This window comes from Molothrus aeneus, chromosome 6 (genome assembly GCF_037042795.1).
Source record: "Molothrus aeneus isolate 106 chromosome 6, BPBGC_Maene_1.0, whole genome shotgun sequence".
Classification (NCBI taxonomy): Eukaryota; Metazoa; Chordata; class Aves; order Passeriformes; family Icteridae; genus Molothrus; species Molothrus aeneus.
The window spans coordinates 47,085,084-47,105,356 of record NC_089651.1 but is presented as its reverse complement, the minus strand read 5'-3'; the positions used below and the strand labels follow the sequence as shown (position 1 = coordinate 47,105,356).

The 20,273-nt window shown below is 40.0% G+C and overlaps 2 protein-coding genes across 3 annotated transcripts in view; both read right to left on the bottom strand.

Annotated features, from left to right (window-relative positions):
- Window positions 1-3,464, bottom strand: part of RIN3 (Ras and Rab interactor 3) — a 60,926-nt gene extending 57,462 nt beyond the window's left edge. The window contains exon 1 of the mRNA XM_066552189.1: window positions 3,304-3,464. Within this exon, the coding sequence (XP_066408286.1) occupies window positions 3,304-3,464 (161 nt within the window). The remainder of the gene's footprint in view (window positions 1-3,303) is intronic.
- A 7,422-nt stretch (window positions 3,465-10,886) lies between these two features.
- Window positions 10,887-20,273, bottom strand: part of SLC24A4 (solute carrier family 24 member 4) — an 84,328-nt gene continuing 74,941 nt past the window's right edge. For both annotated transcript variants that reach the window (XM_066552063.1, XM_066552062.1), the window contains exons 15-17: window positions 19,455-19,567; window positions 18,777-18,842; window positions 10,887-17,230 (exon numbers count right to left, since the gene is read on the bottom strand). In XM_066552063.1, the coding sequence (XP_066408160.1) occupies window positions 17,078-17,230; window positions 18,777-18,842; window positions 19,455-19,567 (332 nt within the window). In that variant the 3' untranslated portion in view covers window positions 10,887-17,077. The remainder of the gene's footprint in view (window positions 17,231-18,776; window positions 18,843-19,454; window positions 19,568-20,273) is intronic.

Sequence of the window (20,273 nt, the reverse complement as noted above, 5' to 3'; positions counted from 1 at the left end):
CTCCCTGGCTTGTGTGTATCTAACAGAATATCTATTTAGGAAAATGTGACTAGCACAACCAGCTATGTAATGCTCACATCTGCTAATCCTTCACTGCTCAAGTAATCATCTTCACTTGCAAAAAGATTTATTCCATTTTGGGTGCAGGCAAAGAGGAGCTAAGCACTTCAAAACTCTTGTAACTGATTATCTTGAGGGAAGCACTGCCTTCATGGTCCCCTTCAGCTGGGTAGAGGGATCTCATTTCTGGAGATAGGCAGAATTACTTTAGATAGTTTAGACAGGTACAGAATGGACAGAGGAAAGGCTTGTGGCTACGATATTTACCATACTGGGTGATGCTTGTGGCTCTGTTTCATTTGCACAGGTTGAAGAGCACTGCTCCCTCGACCACAGCTGCTTCACAGGGCTGTGGTACCAGGTATTTTGACAGACATTTCCCCCCTCCCTCCCCCACAAAGTTCACAATCAAAGGACACAGCTGAAAGCTTGCCTTGCCTCTCTGGGATGCACCCCCCTGACAGCCAGGGATGGATTCTGAGCTCAGCCAGCTGCAGCTCTGGGGTTACTCCAGACTGACACCAGAGCACGGCTCCAACTCAGCCCTGTGCATCTGTGTTGTTTAGGAATTCCCCTTGCCAGGGTGGGGGGAAGGGAATGGCACTGGTGTTCCTGCATTGTATGAGCAGATCAGGGCTGCCAAACAGACTGGTGGAGGGAGGGAGAGTGCCAAGGAAATACAGCATACACACAGGCAACCCTGTGAAACAGCCCTGCCCTCCACAGCAATGGGGTGCAATACTGACAAGGACAGCTCTCCTCTCCCCTGTGTATCAGAGGCAGCTCTCTCTGGCTGGGAAGCATTGACACAGACAGATTTGGACCCTGTGCATCTTTTGTGGTGGCTAGTTCTCCATGGATGCCTGCCTGTTCAGCTGTGTTCTCCCCTTTGTGCAGCTAGATCAGTGCCAGAGCCAGGCTGTGCCCAGCACCCTGACATCTCCCCCTGTGCAGTACAGGCATGTCCCAGCTCACAACAGTGAATTCCAGAGGACTCCACTGCTGGCTGGCTCTCCTGGAAAAGCTGTTCAAGTGGTGTGTCACCAGGACAGGACTCAGTCACATATTTGCCCCTTAGGCACTTTGCTCTTTGAGTTCATGGGTGGCCCCCACTGCTTTCACCCCACAATTGCCATACAATGTTCCCTGTGGCCCATGGCCAGTACTTCTGGCAACCTGACCCAGCTTTGAACAAGTTCTACTGCTCAAGTTCTAGAGCACAGTCAGGAACCCAAGCCATGCCTACCAGGGCAGTGTGGGCACTGCCTCTTCCCATTCAGCAAATTCTGGAGAAGAAAGCACCTTCACTAAACCTCCCATGTACCTGTGCCTAGATTTTTAAGAAGATATTTTCTCATACAGACAGCCAGGCATGCATGATGTTGTCTAGCTCCTACCTAGCTCCAAATGAGGATTTATTCTATAGATTCTGCTTCAGTGCTCATCATGAAACACCTACCCAACACCACAGAAAAAAAACTAATCTCAAAATCGGCATTAGGAAGAAATGTAGGACATAGACCGAATGGCAGACCACTGCAGACCAATGCCTGCTTTGAGATCCAAAAATTGCAACTTCACTGCCCTTGTAGCATGATTTTGCTTTAACTGCTTCCACTGGTTCTTGAAGACCTTCTTAAACTCTCTTCTGCAGTCTCCTTTCATTCTTGTTTTCTCAGTTTTGGTCTAGAGAAATCTGAAAGTCTTCTTTGGTAGTATGAATACTTTAAAACTAATTTTTTTAAAAAATAATGATCAAACATCTCAGCTTTGTAACTATTTCTGCTTTAATAATTCCTCAGAAGGAATTAAAAGTGCCAGGTCAGCAAAATAATCTGTGATTCAGCTGCTACTCTGAACACTGGGACTGCCAAGACCAGGTCCATCCCATCCCCTGTGACTTTAGGACCACCCAGAGCTGATGACATTATAACAAAACACATCACAGCCTCTCTTTGCTCTTCTACAGAACATGTGCAAAACGTGCTTTGCACTGGTTCCTTCTAAAGCTAAACCTAATTAGAAAGATTATAATGACAAATTAAATACCTAAATTCATTGCCATTAATTTGTAATTCCTCACAAAGGGCAACTGAAACAATCACAAACACGTAGACACTCTTCCCTCCACAGGGGGAATGCCTTTTGATGGAGTTGGAAAAGCGTGATAGACTTCTGAGGCACCAAGGGCTTTTGATGACCATATCTTCACTCCACCCACAGATCCATGTGTATTAGAATTTGACCAGTCATTCCAAACAGCTGCCTGTTCATTCTAATCACCTTCCAAAAAGCTATTTATTTCTATTCTCAAATGCAAAAAACCTTCTCCCTTCAAAATTATAAAGTTTGAAGGTCTGAGATGTACAATATTTAGTCCAAGTTTCACTAAGGTTTCTGTGCTCTTTATCAATTGACCCAGACAAGCATTTAAAACTCTCCAGATTTTTTCTTCCTAATGGATTTGGTTTAGGTATTTTCTTTAATGTCTATTATTCAGGTAATTTTGGAGATTTTTCTCAGTCTCACAATCCTATACTGCTGTTCTCAGAGAAACTATCTATCTATATTTACTGATTAATGAGTGGAAAAAAATCCAATTATCATTTGGAAGTATGATATAAAATAGAGAATCTCTAAAATACCTGGACTACATACACATGGTTTGATGTTGTCATCTTACTGCAGGGGTTCCATGCTGTTGTCTCCTAACACAAAAGTTCCAAACCTTCTTGGTGTTTCTCGCGGGCAGCTCCTCAGAGTACTGACTCTTTCCTCTTCACCAAATGGCCAACTGACTACAGTTCCTTTCTCACCCAGCCACCCCACTCTTTTATAGCATCTTCTTCTCATTGCTTACAGCTGTAGCCTGTTAAAGTCAGGCCTATTCCTAATCTTTGGTAATTGGCCCAGCTGCAACTCCTTAGGGGTAAGATTACTTTCTACACTATCTTTATTTTCTTATATTCTATCCCCCTACAGTTTGATAAGGTATGAAGCCAGCCCAAATTTGTGCCAAGCAGCCCTCCCAGCTGTTCTCCAGGACCCAGTGCTTTATGTGAGTACCTGTGCTCACAGAGCAAGGGAGATGTGTGCACCTTAGGTGCACGTTTTTCAGCCTGTGCTGCCTCTAGGTTGTAAAGCCAGCAGTACAAACCAGCACGTAGCCATTTAGGACAGGAAGTGAAAAACTATATTTAGCTGAACCTGTAGTAGAAAGTAGATGATCAGAATGTGGCTTACATTTGTGCCCCCATTCCTGTGAGCACTGGTATAAGACTCTGCAGTGCTGAGAGGTTCCTGCTCAGGGGCAATATTCCCACTGTGGTCTGTCCTCTAGGAACCAAAGGGACAGCTGCCTCCTCTGCTACCACCAGTGCCACTGCACAACGTGTTCCAAGCATCCACCAAGTTTGGCAAGGACTCACAAACTGGAAGTGCTGGAAAAACCATGTAACAAGTCAGTGTGGTTGTAAACATGCTTTTCAGTTAAATCAGTTTTGGGAGATTTTTGTCTCCTCCCTAGCAAATTCGGGTAGCTTTGGAGAGCACCTCCTTTTTTGTATCTTTACAGTGAGATCCCAGTCTTGGTGCAATGCATCTTGAGCACAGATTTTTCCCTCCTGAGAAGCACCATCCTTCTCGACTGGAAAGTGTATATCCCTTATGAGAGCTTGACAGACAGCAGGGATTTAATAACATTGATTTGTTTCCAGTTGCTTGAACTGTCCCTTCCCCCTTAAACACCACATCTCACAGGTTCTGGTGAGAGTACTCCTTTTCTATGAGGAGAACTTTACAAGAATTCCTGAGGGAAACAGAATTTTTTCCACTGATTCAAATAATCTGAGATTTAGTCCTTTACAAAGGATGGCTCTTGAGTTTTAAATAATTTTTTTCTCATTTCAAACCTGATCCTGATAAAAGTTGGTCTAAGATTTACTTACTGCACTGCAGAGAGCTATGTGTAGCCTGGGTAGAAGAATCCCTTGATAACAAAGCTCTTGTGACCAACTAATAACACCAAGGTCATGGATTTAATCCCTATATGGGCTATTCATACAAGATCTGGACTCAATGATCCTTGTGGGATCACAGAATATTCCATGATTCTGTGAAAACTCCCATTCCAGTAGAAGTCATGGTTTTTATAGATGCTTCATAGGTTCCTTGGTCTGCTCTACACAGGAGATCAGACTAGACAATCAAAACTTTCCCTTCTGAAGGTAAAATCTGTGAATCTATGAGAGTGGTTCAGTTTACAGATTCCTCCAGTGTTTGACCTCTTTATGTCTACATTCATCACATGAAACCTGTCAACTGTGATGTGGGTTTTGTGCCAAAAAAAGACATGTCACCAAAAGATGCACAATCATTACTGCATTAGGTAATCTGGTGTCCCAGAAATGAGAACCACTGTAACCTATCCCAGCTACCTGAAACAGCCATTTTCTCAAGGATGGATTCAATATTTTCTCATAACATTTCTGTCTCAGCTCCTGCCTGCTCTACTCATCATATCCTCCATACATTTGCCAGATGTTGGAGTGAAGGCATTTATCTTTTCATGAAACCATGATCACCATGGTCAAGCAGCTCACATTTCTCCAGATGTTTTGTGATCTCACCACTTTATAATGTTCCTAGGAGTTAGCCTCACTCTAGGTGAGAATTAATGGTTAAATGTTAAATTCCCCTGCTTCTCTCCCATAGCATTGTGGAAGAATTTGATTAGATTGATTTCTATCCAGCTCCTAGCTGCACTTCTCCCTCATTCCTCTCTGAGTGGCTACTAATTCTGGAGGTAGATTTCTCCCCACTGTCTTTCTGACATTTGACAGACAAAAATCAGCAAAACTTGTTTATGGATTTACTAGATGCAGAATAGACCCAGGTCCTTAATAGGAATGAATGCATGCATATTTCCAAGTGGCTGGGGTACTTCCATGATAATTTGCACTGCCATCATTCCTGTGCATGTGAATAAGCTTTCCTTTTTAACTAATGTTAAACTATGCTGAGCAGAGGGGCAATCTCAGGAATTTCACATGCAATTTTGGTGCACAGAATTTTACAATCAGGTTTAGATTCTCCATCAACACCTTGCCTTAGGTTACCATTTCTTTTGAAAGCAATGAATTCCAAATACTTTGTGTAATTTGCACCTAATTCAGTGTAACCATAACAGGAAATCAGCTAAACACAACTTAGAAATGTTTCTAATTCTGTAATGTGTTGGAAGCCACAATGTGTGCATGCTAAAATGTAATTTTGAGGATCTTCAGCAATATTATAGTATGTAAACAAAAAGAGTTAAAATAGATTTTAAAATAGCCAAGTTCCTCTTTATGAGTGGAAGATAGATTGGAAATAAAGACAATCAGTGAATGAAATAAAAGGTCATTCTGTTAACTTGTTCAGATGCTCAAAAAACATATAAAGAATGCATGCAGCATGGCCATTGATGCTTCAATATTTCTCCAACCACTTGATTTACAGTCCTGATCTAGTTTTTACTTTTTCCTGCAACTCTAGACAGAAAACAAACCTTTGCAAGCACGTGGCTCCTTTCAGACATCTCACAAAGAGATAAACAAATATATCTTCCAGTCTATCATACTTAACATCTTAACTGTCACAAATGCAGGGAATATCTGCAAAGTGCAAGTAATAAGTTCCTCTCACCACTCTACAGGGATTGGATGCTTTCATTTTTTTCCTGACAGCTGTGTGATCTTTGTCCCTGAGTGTTTAACATTACATGGAACTGAGGAATTATACCTTGAAACAGGAGTGCCATTGTTCCACTTAATGCAAACAACTGAACAAGGCAAAAGCAATGAGAACTGCAATGCAGGGTTCTGCCTCCATCCCCCCCACTCCATGTGTGCATTTGGGAGCAGTGCTACAGTAAAACCATCACACAGTGCCCTGTCAGCAGCAATTTCCCCATTTGACTGAGTGTGCTCTAGGTAGGGCAGCACCCTCAGCAACTGGAAATGCAAGTATCCCATATCTGTCCACCCATCCACAGAGCTGCTTCTACTGGACCCATCACAGAAATATCTGAAAACTTTATTCATGGAAAACAGGCTAAGTGTGTTAGACAGATAAGAAAAAGTCTCGGTATCTGCTATTATTATGGTTTTCCAAGGGGGAAGGGGCAGAGGGGTGTGACTGACAGTTCCAGCAGCTATGTAATTTTCCCTTGCTTGTTTAAAACAGGAAACAGAAATGCCCAACTTCAGCATGGGCTTTATGATACAACCAAGCCTTGGGAGGATTCCAGCCTTATCCTGGAATCCCAGTAGCTTGCTGACTGTCCTTTGTATCAAAACCCATTTTGCCTCCCACTGTTTTCCTGGGATTTGGTCCTGCAAGGTGCAGTGTTTTGGCCAGAGGCAAGGGAAGCCTTTTCCTGACAGAAAGTACACTTGAAGTCTCCTGGGAGTGTAAGGACGGGGTTTGTGTACACCTCAGTGTGCAGGCACTGAAGTGACCAGCACCTCATAAGGACAAGCCCTTATCCACTTCTGCATTTGAGCAAAAAGAAAGCAAGCCTCCCAGAAAAGCTTTGTCACATTTCCAAAACCAAAGAAGTCCCTTTTTCTGTCCTCTGCCCCAAACTGTAGATTTGGATTTATCCTTCTTCCTTAAATAGCTAAGGTTCAAGCTAAATAAAGCTATTGCAGTTTGTTTTCAGCTGGAACATGTCAGTTAAAGGAAATACTGTAAATTACAACACAGTCATGCCACACCATTGTGACTGTGTAACTAGTAACTCAGCAGTCAGCTCAACATGCAGCCGGGAACTCTTTGTTAAGTAGGAAAAGGAAAGCAACAGTTATTAAAAATGAACAGTCACTAAAGATTCAGGACTTACCCTGAGTCATCCCTGGCTCCCTTCTCTCCTGCTGATGTTTTCATCATTACAGCAAACTTTAAGTCACTTTCTGTATCACAGTGGCTTGAGAGTTCCTCGGTCAGAAAAGCAATTCTTTCCCATCGCTGAGCAGAACTTCACCATCCTCAGGTTTTGTACTGAAGATGGTATTTCAAGGGCGCGAGGGGGAAGATGTTTAAAACCAGCTTCAGGCTCAGTAGTATCAAAGGGCAGAGGACTAAACAAGCACTGAAATGAAAGCAAACTACCAAGAAGATCCGATTTTAGCCTCTCTTATTTCTACTTCCTGTATTTATATGAACGGGGGATTTCAGGAAGAGGCAGTCTTTGGTGGTCAAGGGTGTGTGTGTGTGTGAGTGTATGTGTGTTTATAAAGCCATATTTAGTAGTGCAAGCAGGTTAACCTTATTAGAAAGAAGGGCCCGAGACTATGAACTAATTTGTTTCTCTCACCTGAGAGGGTTTCAAAAGAAATCATTTTACAGACTACAGGTATACCAGGAGGCAACAGAGCACAGTGAACTTTGTAAAGGATTTTGTAAGGCAGCAAAGCAGTAAGCCTCCGTCTGCAAATTCCTGAAGCATGTGTATTTCTACTGCTTGAGTAACTGGAACCAGATGGAGCTTGGAAACCTTTCTATTTACACAGGACCTGAGAAAACGAAATGTCTAATGCTGGCAGAGGGCAGCTTTGCAAGAGCATTCCCAGTTAAAGCAAAAGCTAATGCTAAGTAGTGTGACTGCTGGCAGATGAAGAGCTCTCCAGGCTGGGAAGCTCAGCCGGGCTCGGTGCACGTTTGACCTGCCAGCGATTGAGGCTCTGCTGGGCGGGAATCTGACCCAAAACACACCAGCTGTGCAGGCTGGGGGCTGCCAGATGTGCTGCCAGACAGGGCTGGTGGCACCCGTTTGGCAGCCCCGTGGCTCCAGAGGTATTTGATGTTAGGAGAATACATAATGGAAAAAATAAGGCAGAAGTAGAAAGAAGAGGTGGAGAAAAGCAAATGGATGGAGTGGAGTGGGAGACGAAAATAATTTTTTGCCCCCTTTATCTTTAGAAGGAATTTCTCTGGCTTCTGAAAATAGACAGCGATACACAGTCCAGTCCAGAGCAGAAATGCAAATGCCAGGGAGCTGTCAGTGTATTGGCAAGAGGGAAATTGGACCTCAGTGCAGAACACAGAGCCAGTTCTGCTGGCACTGAGCTAGAAAGAGTCAGGGAGACTTTCACCATCACCAAGTCACACCTTTGATGGAACACAAGTCAAAATTTTCCCTTTTTTTTTAATAAAGACTGTAACTTCAGTTCACATTAGGAAATTTATCTTCCAGCAGCTTTTACAAGTATTTATCTTAGAAACATTATTATCTTAGAAAGAGCCTTACTGAAAGACTGCATGATGGAAAATTCACCACTGTTCTAAGTAAGGCATGTTAGTGCTTACTTTCTGCCATTATTTAAATTCACACCTGATTTTTTTGCCTTATCTAATTTTAAATTTTCAGCTACTGTATCTTGTAATACTCTTTTCTACAATATTAAGGATCTCCTTGCTCCAGCTCCTGGAGTCATTTTCAGGCAACAACAAACTCATTCATGAAAAATTTAGTCCTCTTAAACAAACTGGTTGGCTGAGATTCACTCATCCCTTACTGCAGACTTGTCAGATCTCAGCTCTGAATCCTCTGTGGGTTCTGGGCTCAGAGGTCCAAGAAAAAAAAATCTTCTAGATTTACTCACCAGCTGGGCACCTTTGAAATGCACCTCAGGTACTGGCATGAGAACAATCTCCTACATGCATTACACAAATTCAACCCTACCCCAGTTTACACCTCCCTCCCCTGCAATTCAGCAGGAACCAGGCCCATTCAGCATTTGCCCTTGCTCTGCTGGAAAAAAAGTTTTGCTGAGACAAAACATTGCAAAGTTGTGCTGTCTGCATGGATCTGCTCACACAGAGAAAACTGTTCACACAAATAGGCAGCCATCCTAGGCAAAGACTTAAGATTTTGCAAATGCAGAACACAACAGAGTTAGAAAATTCCAATTATATTTTTAGGGAAGAAGAAAACATTACTAGAACAAATAAATAGGTCCAGGAAAAAATGGCAAAAAATACAGAATACAAAATTCCAGTATTTTGGTGCTATCTGTTTCATGTGATTTGAGTAAAAATTTTAATGTTATTTCCTATGTAAAGAATGTAGTTTCAGAAGTTTGAAGTTTTGAAATTTGTTTTGTTAAAGATATTGACCAAATTTAATTTTAAAAGTCCCATATTTTCTGCAAAATGCTCAGCACTTCTGTAAAATATTTAAAATATGAAAAAGAAGACAAATTTTGTTCAAGCTTTACTAGGTGTCTTTCTGAGCTGGAGATTTGACAGGTTTAGTATGTGACAACGTGTTCTAGAATCAGGCTTTGGAAGGAGACAATTACAAAAAAGCTAAATGACAAAATCATATCCAGTTACTTCAAATTGACATTTTTCTGTGATAAATCCAAGCCAAATGGGAGGAATTTATTTCTCTTCTAGGACTGATTCACTCTTTCCATCTTAAGCCACAGCATCCTGCAGCCCTTTTTTGTAGTTTCATGCAGCTGGGTTGGAAAGGTTTAAAAATGGCTTATGGGGGAAGCCATTAAGTACAATGAGCACTTGAGCTACAATAAAGGGCTTTCAGAATATACCCAGATTACACCACAGTTCTGCTTTCCATGCAGGAGGGAGAGGCTACATCAATAATATGGCCTGTGGTAGGAGTCCTCAGGAACTGTCATGCCTATTGTGTCACTAATCCATAGATTATGTGCCTTTTATAGAGCCTATTACATAACAGATCATGATGGGTCACAGTGTCAAGGATGGAAGGATTAAATGAAGAGGCACTTTTCACATTCAGATTCTGATTTTTAAAAGTTAATTCTGTGTAAAAGAAGGAATCCTTTTCTGTTCCCAGCTTAGAAAAATTTAGCCTAGCATACACTAAAGAATGAAATCTTTTTCAAAATTCAGAAAATGCAGAATATCCTTTTTCTCCACTTCCATAAAGCTTTTCTGTAGATGCACAAAAAGCCCCACAGTGGCTCATGCCAGGTTTATACAGCAGTAGGGATTCCAGTCTCACGCACAGTGCTTAAAAAAAAAAAGATCAAGCTTTGTTTTAACTTGCATCTCCTGGTAGTAAACTGGCTAGGAGTACTCATGAGAAGACTCTTGTCTAATGAAACTGATAACACACCAGGCCATGAGATGAGGTAAATAAACTCTCAGCTCCTCTTTTTCCAAGAAATGCATTTAAAGCTTTTCCTGAGCCCAGCACAGACTGCACCACAGACTATACACAATATACTGGGAGTCTCCACACACCCTGAGGTGGACTGCAGGCATGCTGGAAATGGGAAATCAAGGGTAAGGAGTATTTCCAGAGCCTAGGGAACTGGGAAAGGAAAATAGTACTGTGTGGCCTCTGGACCTTACTTCCAGCCTCTCATCAGCATGCAGTACTCAGTGTGAACTTGCTGGACACCAAAATATCACAGGATGAGGCAGCCAAAATGCTCTTGATCAGGGCTTTTTCTAAGGTTGCCAGAATTGCTTCTGGATCAGTGCCTCAGTACAGCAAACTGTGTTCTCAGCAAACTGAGCTCAGTTTTCTGATCCCAAAAGAGCAAATTGTGTGTTTCAGAATTGCTGCAAATCAAACCAATACACTTAACTCACTCCAAAAATTGGCTTGATCCAGGCAATACTCCCTAGAATACACAGAATGTGGGGCCTTCTGTCACTCTGTTCAGCAGGGTCCAGATTTCTCCAAAAAGCTAACATGTGTAGGCACATGTCTGAAATTTTAGATTTTCAACAATATATATAAGAATGTTTCACATCTACTAATCATCTGAGAAAAAAACCAGCAAACATTCTTGTTTATATAATTTATTGATAGTGTACATATTTTTATATAGTGCATTATAATACTGAGTGCTATAATCTTTATAAATGCTGAGTTAACTATTTTTTAAAATTTTCACAACAAAAATAATCAAATATCATGCCAACATTTTGTAACAAATTATCACATTAAATCCATTTGGATTTCATGACATGTTTATCTGTACAATGGACCCCATATCACAGAGCATTCACAGTGCATAAGGTCACAGTCATTGAAAAAATAAGTAACATGAGAGATTTCTGTTATTTACAGTTTACAAACCCATCCCTTTCTGTTTTCAAAGTAAGCAGTCTAGAAAGTTTTCATAATAGTTAAAGAGGTATTGCACCTCTAAAGGGCGCACTGCAAATATGAAACACAGGTTTTTAAAAGGTTCAGAAGTTATTTTAGTGACCATAAATGATTTCAAAGAATTTCTTGCAATGGAGGAGATACCATGAGCCAAATTCTATGCTCAGTTCCACTGATAGTAATTTGTGCCAACTACCAGGACACTAAGGAACACTGGCACCGCCCCCAAGAACACAAAGGCAAGGATTTGGTCATAACTTTGCTGCAGTAACAGCCATTTGAAACACAGGTGTTGCTGGGGAAGGAGATTTACAAGTTTTCTTTGCATACATAACTGGTATATGAATAAAGGCCATAATCCTTCTGCAAAAACTCTGAAAGGAAGCATCTCAGTTGTTATTAATCTTTCTAGAGATGATTTCTGTCCAGTTTTCACATATTCTGATACCCTTTAGAATTTGCTACCATGCCTAATGCTGTAAACCAATCTTTTTATTTGTCATTCAAGTTTATCAAGACCATCTCAGTGACAGGACAGCAATGACTGCCTACATTCTTTGTGCAAGTGAAAAAGATAAACAGAATTAAATTCCAACTGGCAATTCTTCTAAGAAAATATCCAAATGGCATTAATTTCCCATAGTTATTCATTTCAGACAGTGCACTGAATGGGAGCAAGCAGAACCACATGATGAACAAACTGCCACAATCACTGCACATCCTGGCTGTGGAGAAGCAGCCACACATCTCACATGTCAGGAGAGGACTTCACAGTACAGGACTTCACAGACTCTGGGGAAAAACCATCAGGACCTCACATGGGGGAAAATGTGAGAAAAGTGCTCAAGTTATTGAAAAGGAGGCTTTTAAACATGTACACAGAAGGTCAGAAAGTGGAATGCACACATCAGTGGAATGACATTCCCTTCTTCAGCAGGACATTGATCACTTGCATACAGACTTTTCCAAATGGTTCAATGGAATAATAATGGGTTTGGTACAGAATTGCTGCAACTAAACACTGTCATTTACCTGTGTAACCATCACATAAATGTCACCATCTAACAAAATGAAAAATATGGCATTCAGACTCATGGAAATAGAAAGAAAATTGCACAGCAAATGCATGAGCTGCAGATTTTTTTCTTCTGAATGTTTAAACATAAATAACAGAGAGATCTGAGGCTTACAATGACAGAACATTATGCTCCAAGGTAATGTACTTCAATTAGGAGATTCTTTGGTTTTACCTGGCTATCAGAGTTATTTTAGTGTCTGTTTCATATTACATAATATCTAATCTTTCCTTGGCATGAATAATCATACAGTATTTCTACAGCTTAAAGAACTCTACCAAAACCAACTAACAGTGGGACATGAGTAAATGGCATTAAAATTGAAAGAAATGCAAGAAAGGAAGACAGCAAAACTCATGAGGCATTTGTGCACCTAGAGCAAACACAGAATAGAAACAAGTGTAATTAAAGCAGAGTCACAAGGGAAATCAAAGACAGAAAAGAATCTTCTCTATAATTGCTAAGTATTAGATTAGTAAAGACCTTTGCCATTTGTTTACATGTTGACAGAAAGCTTACAAATATAACCTAAAACCAGAAGCTAACTTTGCTTGTTGCAGCTGCAGCAAGCATATAAAAACAAAATAAAATTGGCACACCAAAGACTGAGCCAGGAGAAAGATGGTTGACTATGCTGTACCTGTTGGGAAAACTTAAGGTGTTCTTCTAGGTTAGACTTCAGCCCAGAGAGAAGCCCTTAGAGCATCAAAGAGACATTAAGATAACCATACCTGGAGCTCCTTAGATTTAGACATGCAGATCCTGAGCTTGAAATCTTTACTCAAGCAATACTTTATAATGCAGTTCAATTGTTATGGTAAATAAATGGAATCAAGCACTGCTGAACACAATGGAAACATTCCCAGTTCCTTGCTAGAGAGAGAATTACACTCCATGGGTCTATGTGGGACTGTGCTACTCCAGGGGAACTGCAGCTCAAAAGAGCTGCTCTAAGGCCTCCTTGGTCAGCTGTAACTCAGTTTTGATCCTGCTCATACACAAGGGCAGATGCACAGTTGAGAAGTCTGAGACAAGGAACAAATTCTCTTATTTACAAGAGTGGAAATCTACAGTGGTATCAGCAGAGCAGAAGTCCACAGATTCTAGTCAAATCTTTTAATTTGACAAAGAAATAAAATCTTTAGACTACAAAACCAATGGAAAGAACTGACTATGATAAGAAACCCAGAAACCATACTCTGCTGTCATCTTAGGACACAATCCAGCAAGGCACTTGGATAGATGCTTAGCTTTAAAATGGAATCCAACCTACTGAAGTTAAGCTTTGCTGGATATGGGATGTCTTTTTCTGAGTTGTGTTACTTTTCAGTGTTAGTATGCTGGCAAATTTCAGATCACACTAACAGTTTTCTCTCTCACATCCACCAGCTTTCTTTTCACTCTTGAGCTGAACATTAACTTACAGAACATTGTGACATACATTCCAAACTCAGCCAGATAACTTTTGCAATGGTTAATGAAACAAAATGGCTGCAAAATTTTACAGATACAATCCAAACAGCTGCAATATAGAGCTGTGCTAACAGCAGAGAACCAAGCACAAATCATTCCTTTTCTTGACTAGAAAATGGCAACATTTTTAAGGGTTTCCTGACCACGCAAGCTAATGTTTTTATTTTCTTTTTTTTTTTTTTTTTTTGGATTCATGTGAAAGGCACTAGTCTGTTATTACTCAGCAATAGCCTCCCGAATTACTGATACATTCTGACGTGGGTTTATCTGCAATACAACAATTTGTCAATCACATCTTTCTTGGACCATTCAGTTTACCTGCATGGTTTAGTGTATAACTATTTATTTTAGCATATGGACACAGACTACTTAGGAGCTTCTTGAAGTACTTGATGGGATTATATGTCATCAAAGCCCTGACACGGCATCTCATCATTCTTTGGCAAACAATACATCCTTGGTCATGTGGTGGTGTCAAAGGAGAATCCTACTAATGGTATTCATGATGATAAGCACAGCATGATACTTGTCTCATAGCAGTAGATGCAGATGAGAACATCCCATGGAATGCAGCATTGGAGTTCAATATAAATTGTCCTGAAGTGAGTTTATGTTTCAGGGAGAGCTGTAGATGACAGGAACTAGCCACACATTGTAAGGGTTGTTCTGGATTCTGAGACTGTTTCTGCTAAAAAACAATGCAGGTTTTCTGGAGCAGGTGATATCCAGATTAGGCAGAGCAATTTTAAATGATGTATGAAGGACTTACAGAATTAACAAAGAAAATTCATGTATATTCGGACAGAAATTCAGCTGCTACAGAAAAAAATGGTGCCCATACTCTTCCAAAATTTCCTGGCTCAGAAATCTGAAGGTACAATACAATTTTCTAGATCTGGCACTATAAACTTTGATGCCCTCATCCCTGTCAACTCAGCTGATCACTATGCATTCAAAACCAGACTTTGGAACTACTCTTCTATTATGTAAAGACAACTGAGCTGCCTGAACTGTGCACAGGAGAGCAAATGTTTGCTTGGAAACAGTTCTCCAAGACCACAAAAACAGAATACAGGAAAAAACACATTTACTCAGACTCCCTCTCTGCTCCTTTCAGTCTCATATCTAAGTCATCCCCAGATTTTCAGCAGTAAACTGTCCCCCTGAAAGACAGCAGGGGAGAGAGGAATACTAGGGAGGAATATTCCTACAGTGGTGCAGCACTATGCTGCATTTTCACAGCTTTTCTGCAACAGAAGACTCCAAGATGAACATGAATTCCATCTCCTCAGCTTTATACTGCAGCAAAAACGTCGTGAATGCCTGGAAATGGGGTCATTGGCATACTTGAGATGAAATGTGTTTACTGCCATTCTTGACTATTTAATAAAGCATTTTAGTAATGCTGTAATTGTGTCCATCTTTAGTTCTTAGCTTAATGACACAACCATTTAATTAAGGTAAGAAACCCTAAATGGATACTAATACTGACATTTGTAACAAAATGTAAAGCAAATAACAAATGTGTTGCTCTTTTTCACTTTAGAATCACATTGAATGGACCCAATTCTTAAAAAAAACACCAGCAGCAGCATACACTCTTTAATTTATTCTAAAATAATTTAAGAAATAATTTTAGTTGTAAACTCATTGCCTGGTGTAAACAGTATTCTGCATGTCAGCTGGCTAAACATAATTGTCATATATGTCAAAAGAAGGAATTTTCTGAGTAAGTGCTTATTTGCTAAGATTTTATAGTATACTCTCATTGACACATTTTTTAATATTTAGTCTTAATGGAAAATATTAATACATTTAAAAACACATCAACTGTTAGTTGATAGGTTTGGTTGGTTTATAAACATTAAAAAATTTTAAAAATCTATGTATAAAGGTAACTGTGCTTCTTTAGAAACTTTATGTGATCATTCACATACAGCTTCAAAATATTTTTAAAGTTTAGTAGCAATTCAAAATATGCTGTCTCAGTGATTTACAATTATATCACTGATAAATTGTGGAATGTTACCCGCTATTTTAATACTCTGGGCCGGATCTTGCTGTCAATTATATCCAGAGTAATTCCTTGTATCAGATTTATGCTGGTGGAAAGGATATCAAAACTTGGCTTCTACTCAGGGTTAAAAAGAAGTATATCATGCTTCAAAATTTGCATGCAATCAAATCAAGGACCATATTCTCTTGACAGACTTGTTTTTGTCAGGGTGACTCTTATCTGCACTGCTCCGTGTCAGACATTCATCTTCATTAAGCTTCTGGGAATAAGAAAAAATGGTGAAGAATACACCAGCTTCTTGACTGATGAAATAAGCTTCTTCCTCTCACCAATCAAACTGAATCAAACCAAATCATAATCAGGGTGGGTTTTGTTGTCAGAAAGTCTGGATTATGTTCAGCTACTACTCCCAGCTGATAACAATAACTGATAGTTACTGAGCACCCAGTTATATTTTATTTCTTTAGCTTCTTCTAAATTTACACAATGGGCTTACAATGGCCAATGCAAAGTTTTTTTTGTGGTGTAATATTCCACAAATGTCATTTTATATCTATGTATACAGCATTCCTCATTAACAATAAAACATATTTTTCAAGTATGAATTTCTGCATGTAAATTCTCTTCTTCGGTATGCAGTTACTCTGACTTCTAGTGTGCATCATCACAAGTGATACAACATACAACCATTTCCTCTTCTTTCTCTGCCACATTGTTCATTGAACAGAGTGATAAATATCCAACATTGCCATCAAAAACTGTCAGTGCAGTTTCTCTATAAGCAGAGCACTTGAAGGGGGAAATGATCCTCAACAGTGCATGCCATGATATGTGCCGTGGACTTTCTGGTCCTGTAGTTTAAATATTCTGACCAAGCCAAGAAAGGATCTGAACTTGCCTCTTATCCTTCCATGGAAAGTAAATGTCAAAACCAAAAGAACTATAAAGATTTTTCTCCCATCCTCTTGCTAACCCTGATGGTGGTGGTTGATTGTCTGCAGAAGGAGAAAGAAAACCACAGAATGCCCAGGAATGGGTCCTTTTAGAGTTCTGTGTAAGATCCATGTAGCTTTATGACAGAGCAGCAATATCCAAAGAGGAGGAAAATGCTTTGGTTGCCTTCAGCTAGCATGTTAAAAGAAAGGTATGCTCTCCTTCCATATAGGTAAAAGTGCTCGTTAGCTGATTAAGCAGGAATGACACTCAAATTATTGGTGGAAAGAAGGTAGAAATGTGAAATGCCTCCTGTCATTACAGCATGTGTAATCAGAAGAATTTCAGTGTCTCTCCTTGTGTGGTTTAAAGTTCTTCTCGGCACATAGGGAAGTTGACAAAGGTGAAGACATTGAACTCTATCATTATTGATAAACACAGGAAAATAGCATAAAGAAGCAACACGTAGATGCCTAACTTCCTGTCAAGTTTCCACTTATTAAAATGGATTCCAAACACCTGCAAGCAAACAGAGTGTCAGTTAATAAAGTTCTGAAGGAGACTTCTGGAAACAACCATTATAAGCTAAAAATGAGAGTCTTTTGAATTAGAGGTCTTGCAGGAAGACAAAAATATATTCTCAGTATTTTATAGATCAGAAAGGCAACATACCTTGTTGACTTGGCTCTGAGTCTCAGTTGTCCTACAACTGTTTTACAAAATATTCAATGAACTAAACTAAATTAATGTCCCTCCCTCAAGTGCTCCCCTACAAATCCTTTATGTCCCAGTAGTACACCAGCACCAAATGCCCATTCTCTCAACACCTTCAAAAGAGGTGCTCTACTTATTTGCTGAGCTCCAGAACTAAGGGGTTACAAGTTACAGGTAGCAAAGCAACAAAATCCTCATGAAGGCATCTATTTTCCACAGTGTTCAATGCCTCGAATTATTATTTTGCTCAAAACTTTCCTCTGAGTTTGCTGTGGGAGGGTCTGTGCAATTCAGGGTACTCAGCAAAACAAAGGAGACTGTAATAGATGCCTCAAATTCAGGTGATCTGGCTTCTGCTAGGAAAGGACTGTTTTCAGAAAAGCATGAAGAGCTAGCAGAGTAATGCCTCTGCATAATCCTCCCATTTTTTCCCAATATGCTGATTAACAGTATGCATGCAGCAACACCAGATACAAATGTGTACAGAACACCAGTGCTGTTTCACAGGCACTGTGCAGTATGGCAGGCTGGGGATAAGAAATGAAAGAACACATTCTCACACCTCATAGATCAGATACATAAGAAGTTAGTAGCAGAGTGAACAGCCCTGGCCATTCTACCACTTAAGTCATGCACAGGTGATGTGAAGCTTTGTAAGACTTAGTCATGCAAGAGTGTGAAATCTCCAGTGGTGACCACCTCCTCTACAAAGCCTGCACAGGCAATCAGTGAAAGATGTTAGTAGAAGTGGATATTTTTATACCTTTTTGATTCCTTATACCTGAATTTGATTCTTCCTACAGAGCGTTCCCTGGGAGTCAAGCAGGAACAGACCTTAAGTACCAGCAAAATTGACTTTTGAAACAGAATTATTGTTTCACCTTAAGAAGTCATGGGTTACAAGGGTGTCTCATGCTGAGGCACATTTAGCATGTCTCGTCCAAGTCCTGAGGTTCACAGTCCTCACAGACCAGTCTTCACTAAGGGTTTAGGCTACAGCACTTGATTTTGGCTGGTTTTGGAAATCAGAGACAAGGGCAAAGGTGATGAAGCACAACAGGTCTTGTCTCAGCCTAGAGACAGGCCAGGGGTATGAACATAGGACCACAGAAATACTGTTGGATTCAAAAATTTCAACACTGCCACTTAAATCCATGGGATCTATGCATTTCCAGCATCTCTTGCACCAAATGCCAGATTGCAGTCCTCACCGAGGATAATGGTATCTCTTCAACTTATGGTAATGCTAGAAGAAATCAATGCTAAGTATTTCTATTTTATCCTTCTGTAACATGTAAATACCTAACAAGTACTTTCAAATTGAAATACTTGTAGATACTCTAATACTTACAGTTAGTGCCACTGATCCTAGCAAAAGTGCAACTGAATAAACCAGTCCTTTGCTGTTAATTTTAACCTGTGGAAATCAGAAAATACTTTTAAAATGCTGACCATATAACTGTGCTTTGGAGATCAAAAATCAATTTACTGATTTAAAGTCCACCTTCTGCTTTGAACAGTGCCTTACATATTTTAAACTATGCAAATCTGTAACAGATGTATCCTAATGAAGAATGGGGAGATTAAGGAATCAAACCAAATGTAAAGTAATCCCATCTCCATTAAAAAAAGAAGTGAGCATTTATAACAGATTTTATGTAAAAAATCCTCAGAAGAGAGAGATATGCTGTAATTTGGTCTTAGGTACAAAAATGTTGAGGTACATGGAGACAGGCTCACTGGAAGTTGTGTAGCAAGAAAATGACAGAGCCATGAACCATCCACGGGAACAGTTTTCTGCTCCACAGTGTATGTACTCCAGTTGACAAACTGGAAATTAACAGCAGCTTGTTGAAGACAAATTGCTTTCTTAACGGGGTTGCTTAGCTAAGAAATAACAGCTTATTTTAGCAACTAATAACATGATCAACAGGTTAGTTTTAAATTTATTCTATTTGCATGCTTTCCTTTTAGGATTTTTTAAAAATAGAATAAAAGTGCAAATGAAAGATTTGCCAAGTATACATACAGTTGATCCATAATCGATCGCCATGGTCTGCAAACCCCATGGAACACCGAGTCCCACCAGAATGTCAAAGACATTGCTCCCTACTGTATTGGATACTGCCATGTCACCAAGGCCTGCAGAGAAATAAAAACAAAAAACAGCTCTTTGATAAAATCAAAATTCATGGCCATTACTATGTGCACTGGAGGAAACTAAAGGGGAATGATCCACTTTGATCCAATCCCCCTTGAACTGGTCAGAGTATCTGAGGTAGGGAGACAATTTCCCTAACATTGGCCTGACTTCTGAAAAAGTGTGCAAAAATTGCACTTCTGAAAAAAGTGTGCAAAAATTGCTCACTCCAACTACACCTTCCTTGTGTCTTGCAAAGCCTTTAGAGGGTGGGTGGCAGCCATGCAACACCCGAGGTCTATGCCAAAGTCTTGTTCTAGGTAGTCTGCAGCCACAGGGAATCTGAAGATTAAGTACTGGATTTACTATGTGGATATGTGACCTTCATCTCATGAGAATGAAAAGAGATCCTGGAAATAACCAACCAGTTGATAGTCAAAGATATTAGGCACTTCTGTGGGGCTTAATCAGTAATAATTTCACTTAAAGAACAGTAAAATACTACAGGAAAGGAAAAGAAAGGTAAATGGTGGTAAGGTACCTAAGTATTATTCAAAATCTACTTCTAATGCCCACCACTGGCTGGCATCTCATTCTGCATCAGTGTCAGTGGATACAAGGAAGGCAAAATTCTTTCTGTCCCTGCTAACTTCCCTTAGACCTGGCCTAAGTATTGAATCACTTCCATTAAGTGAATACTGGAAAGGA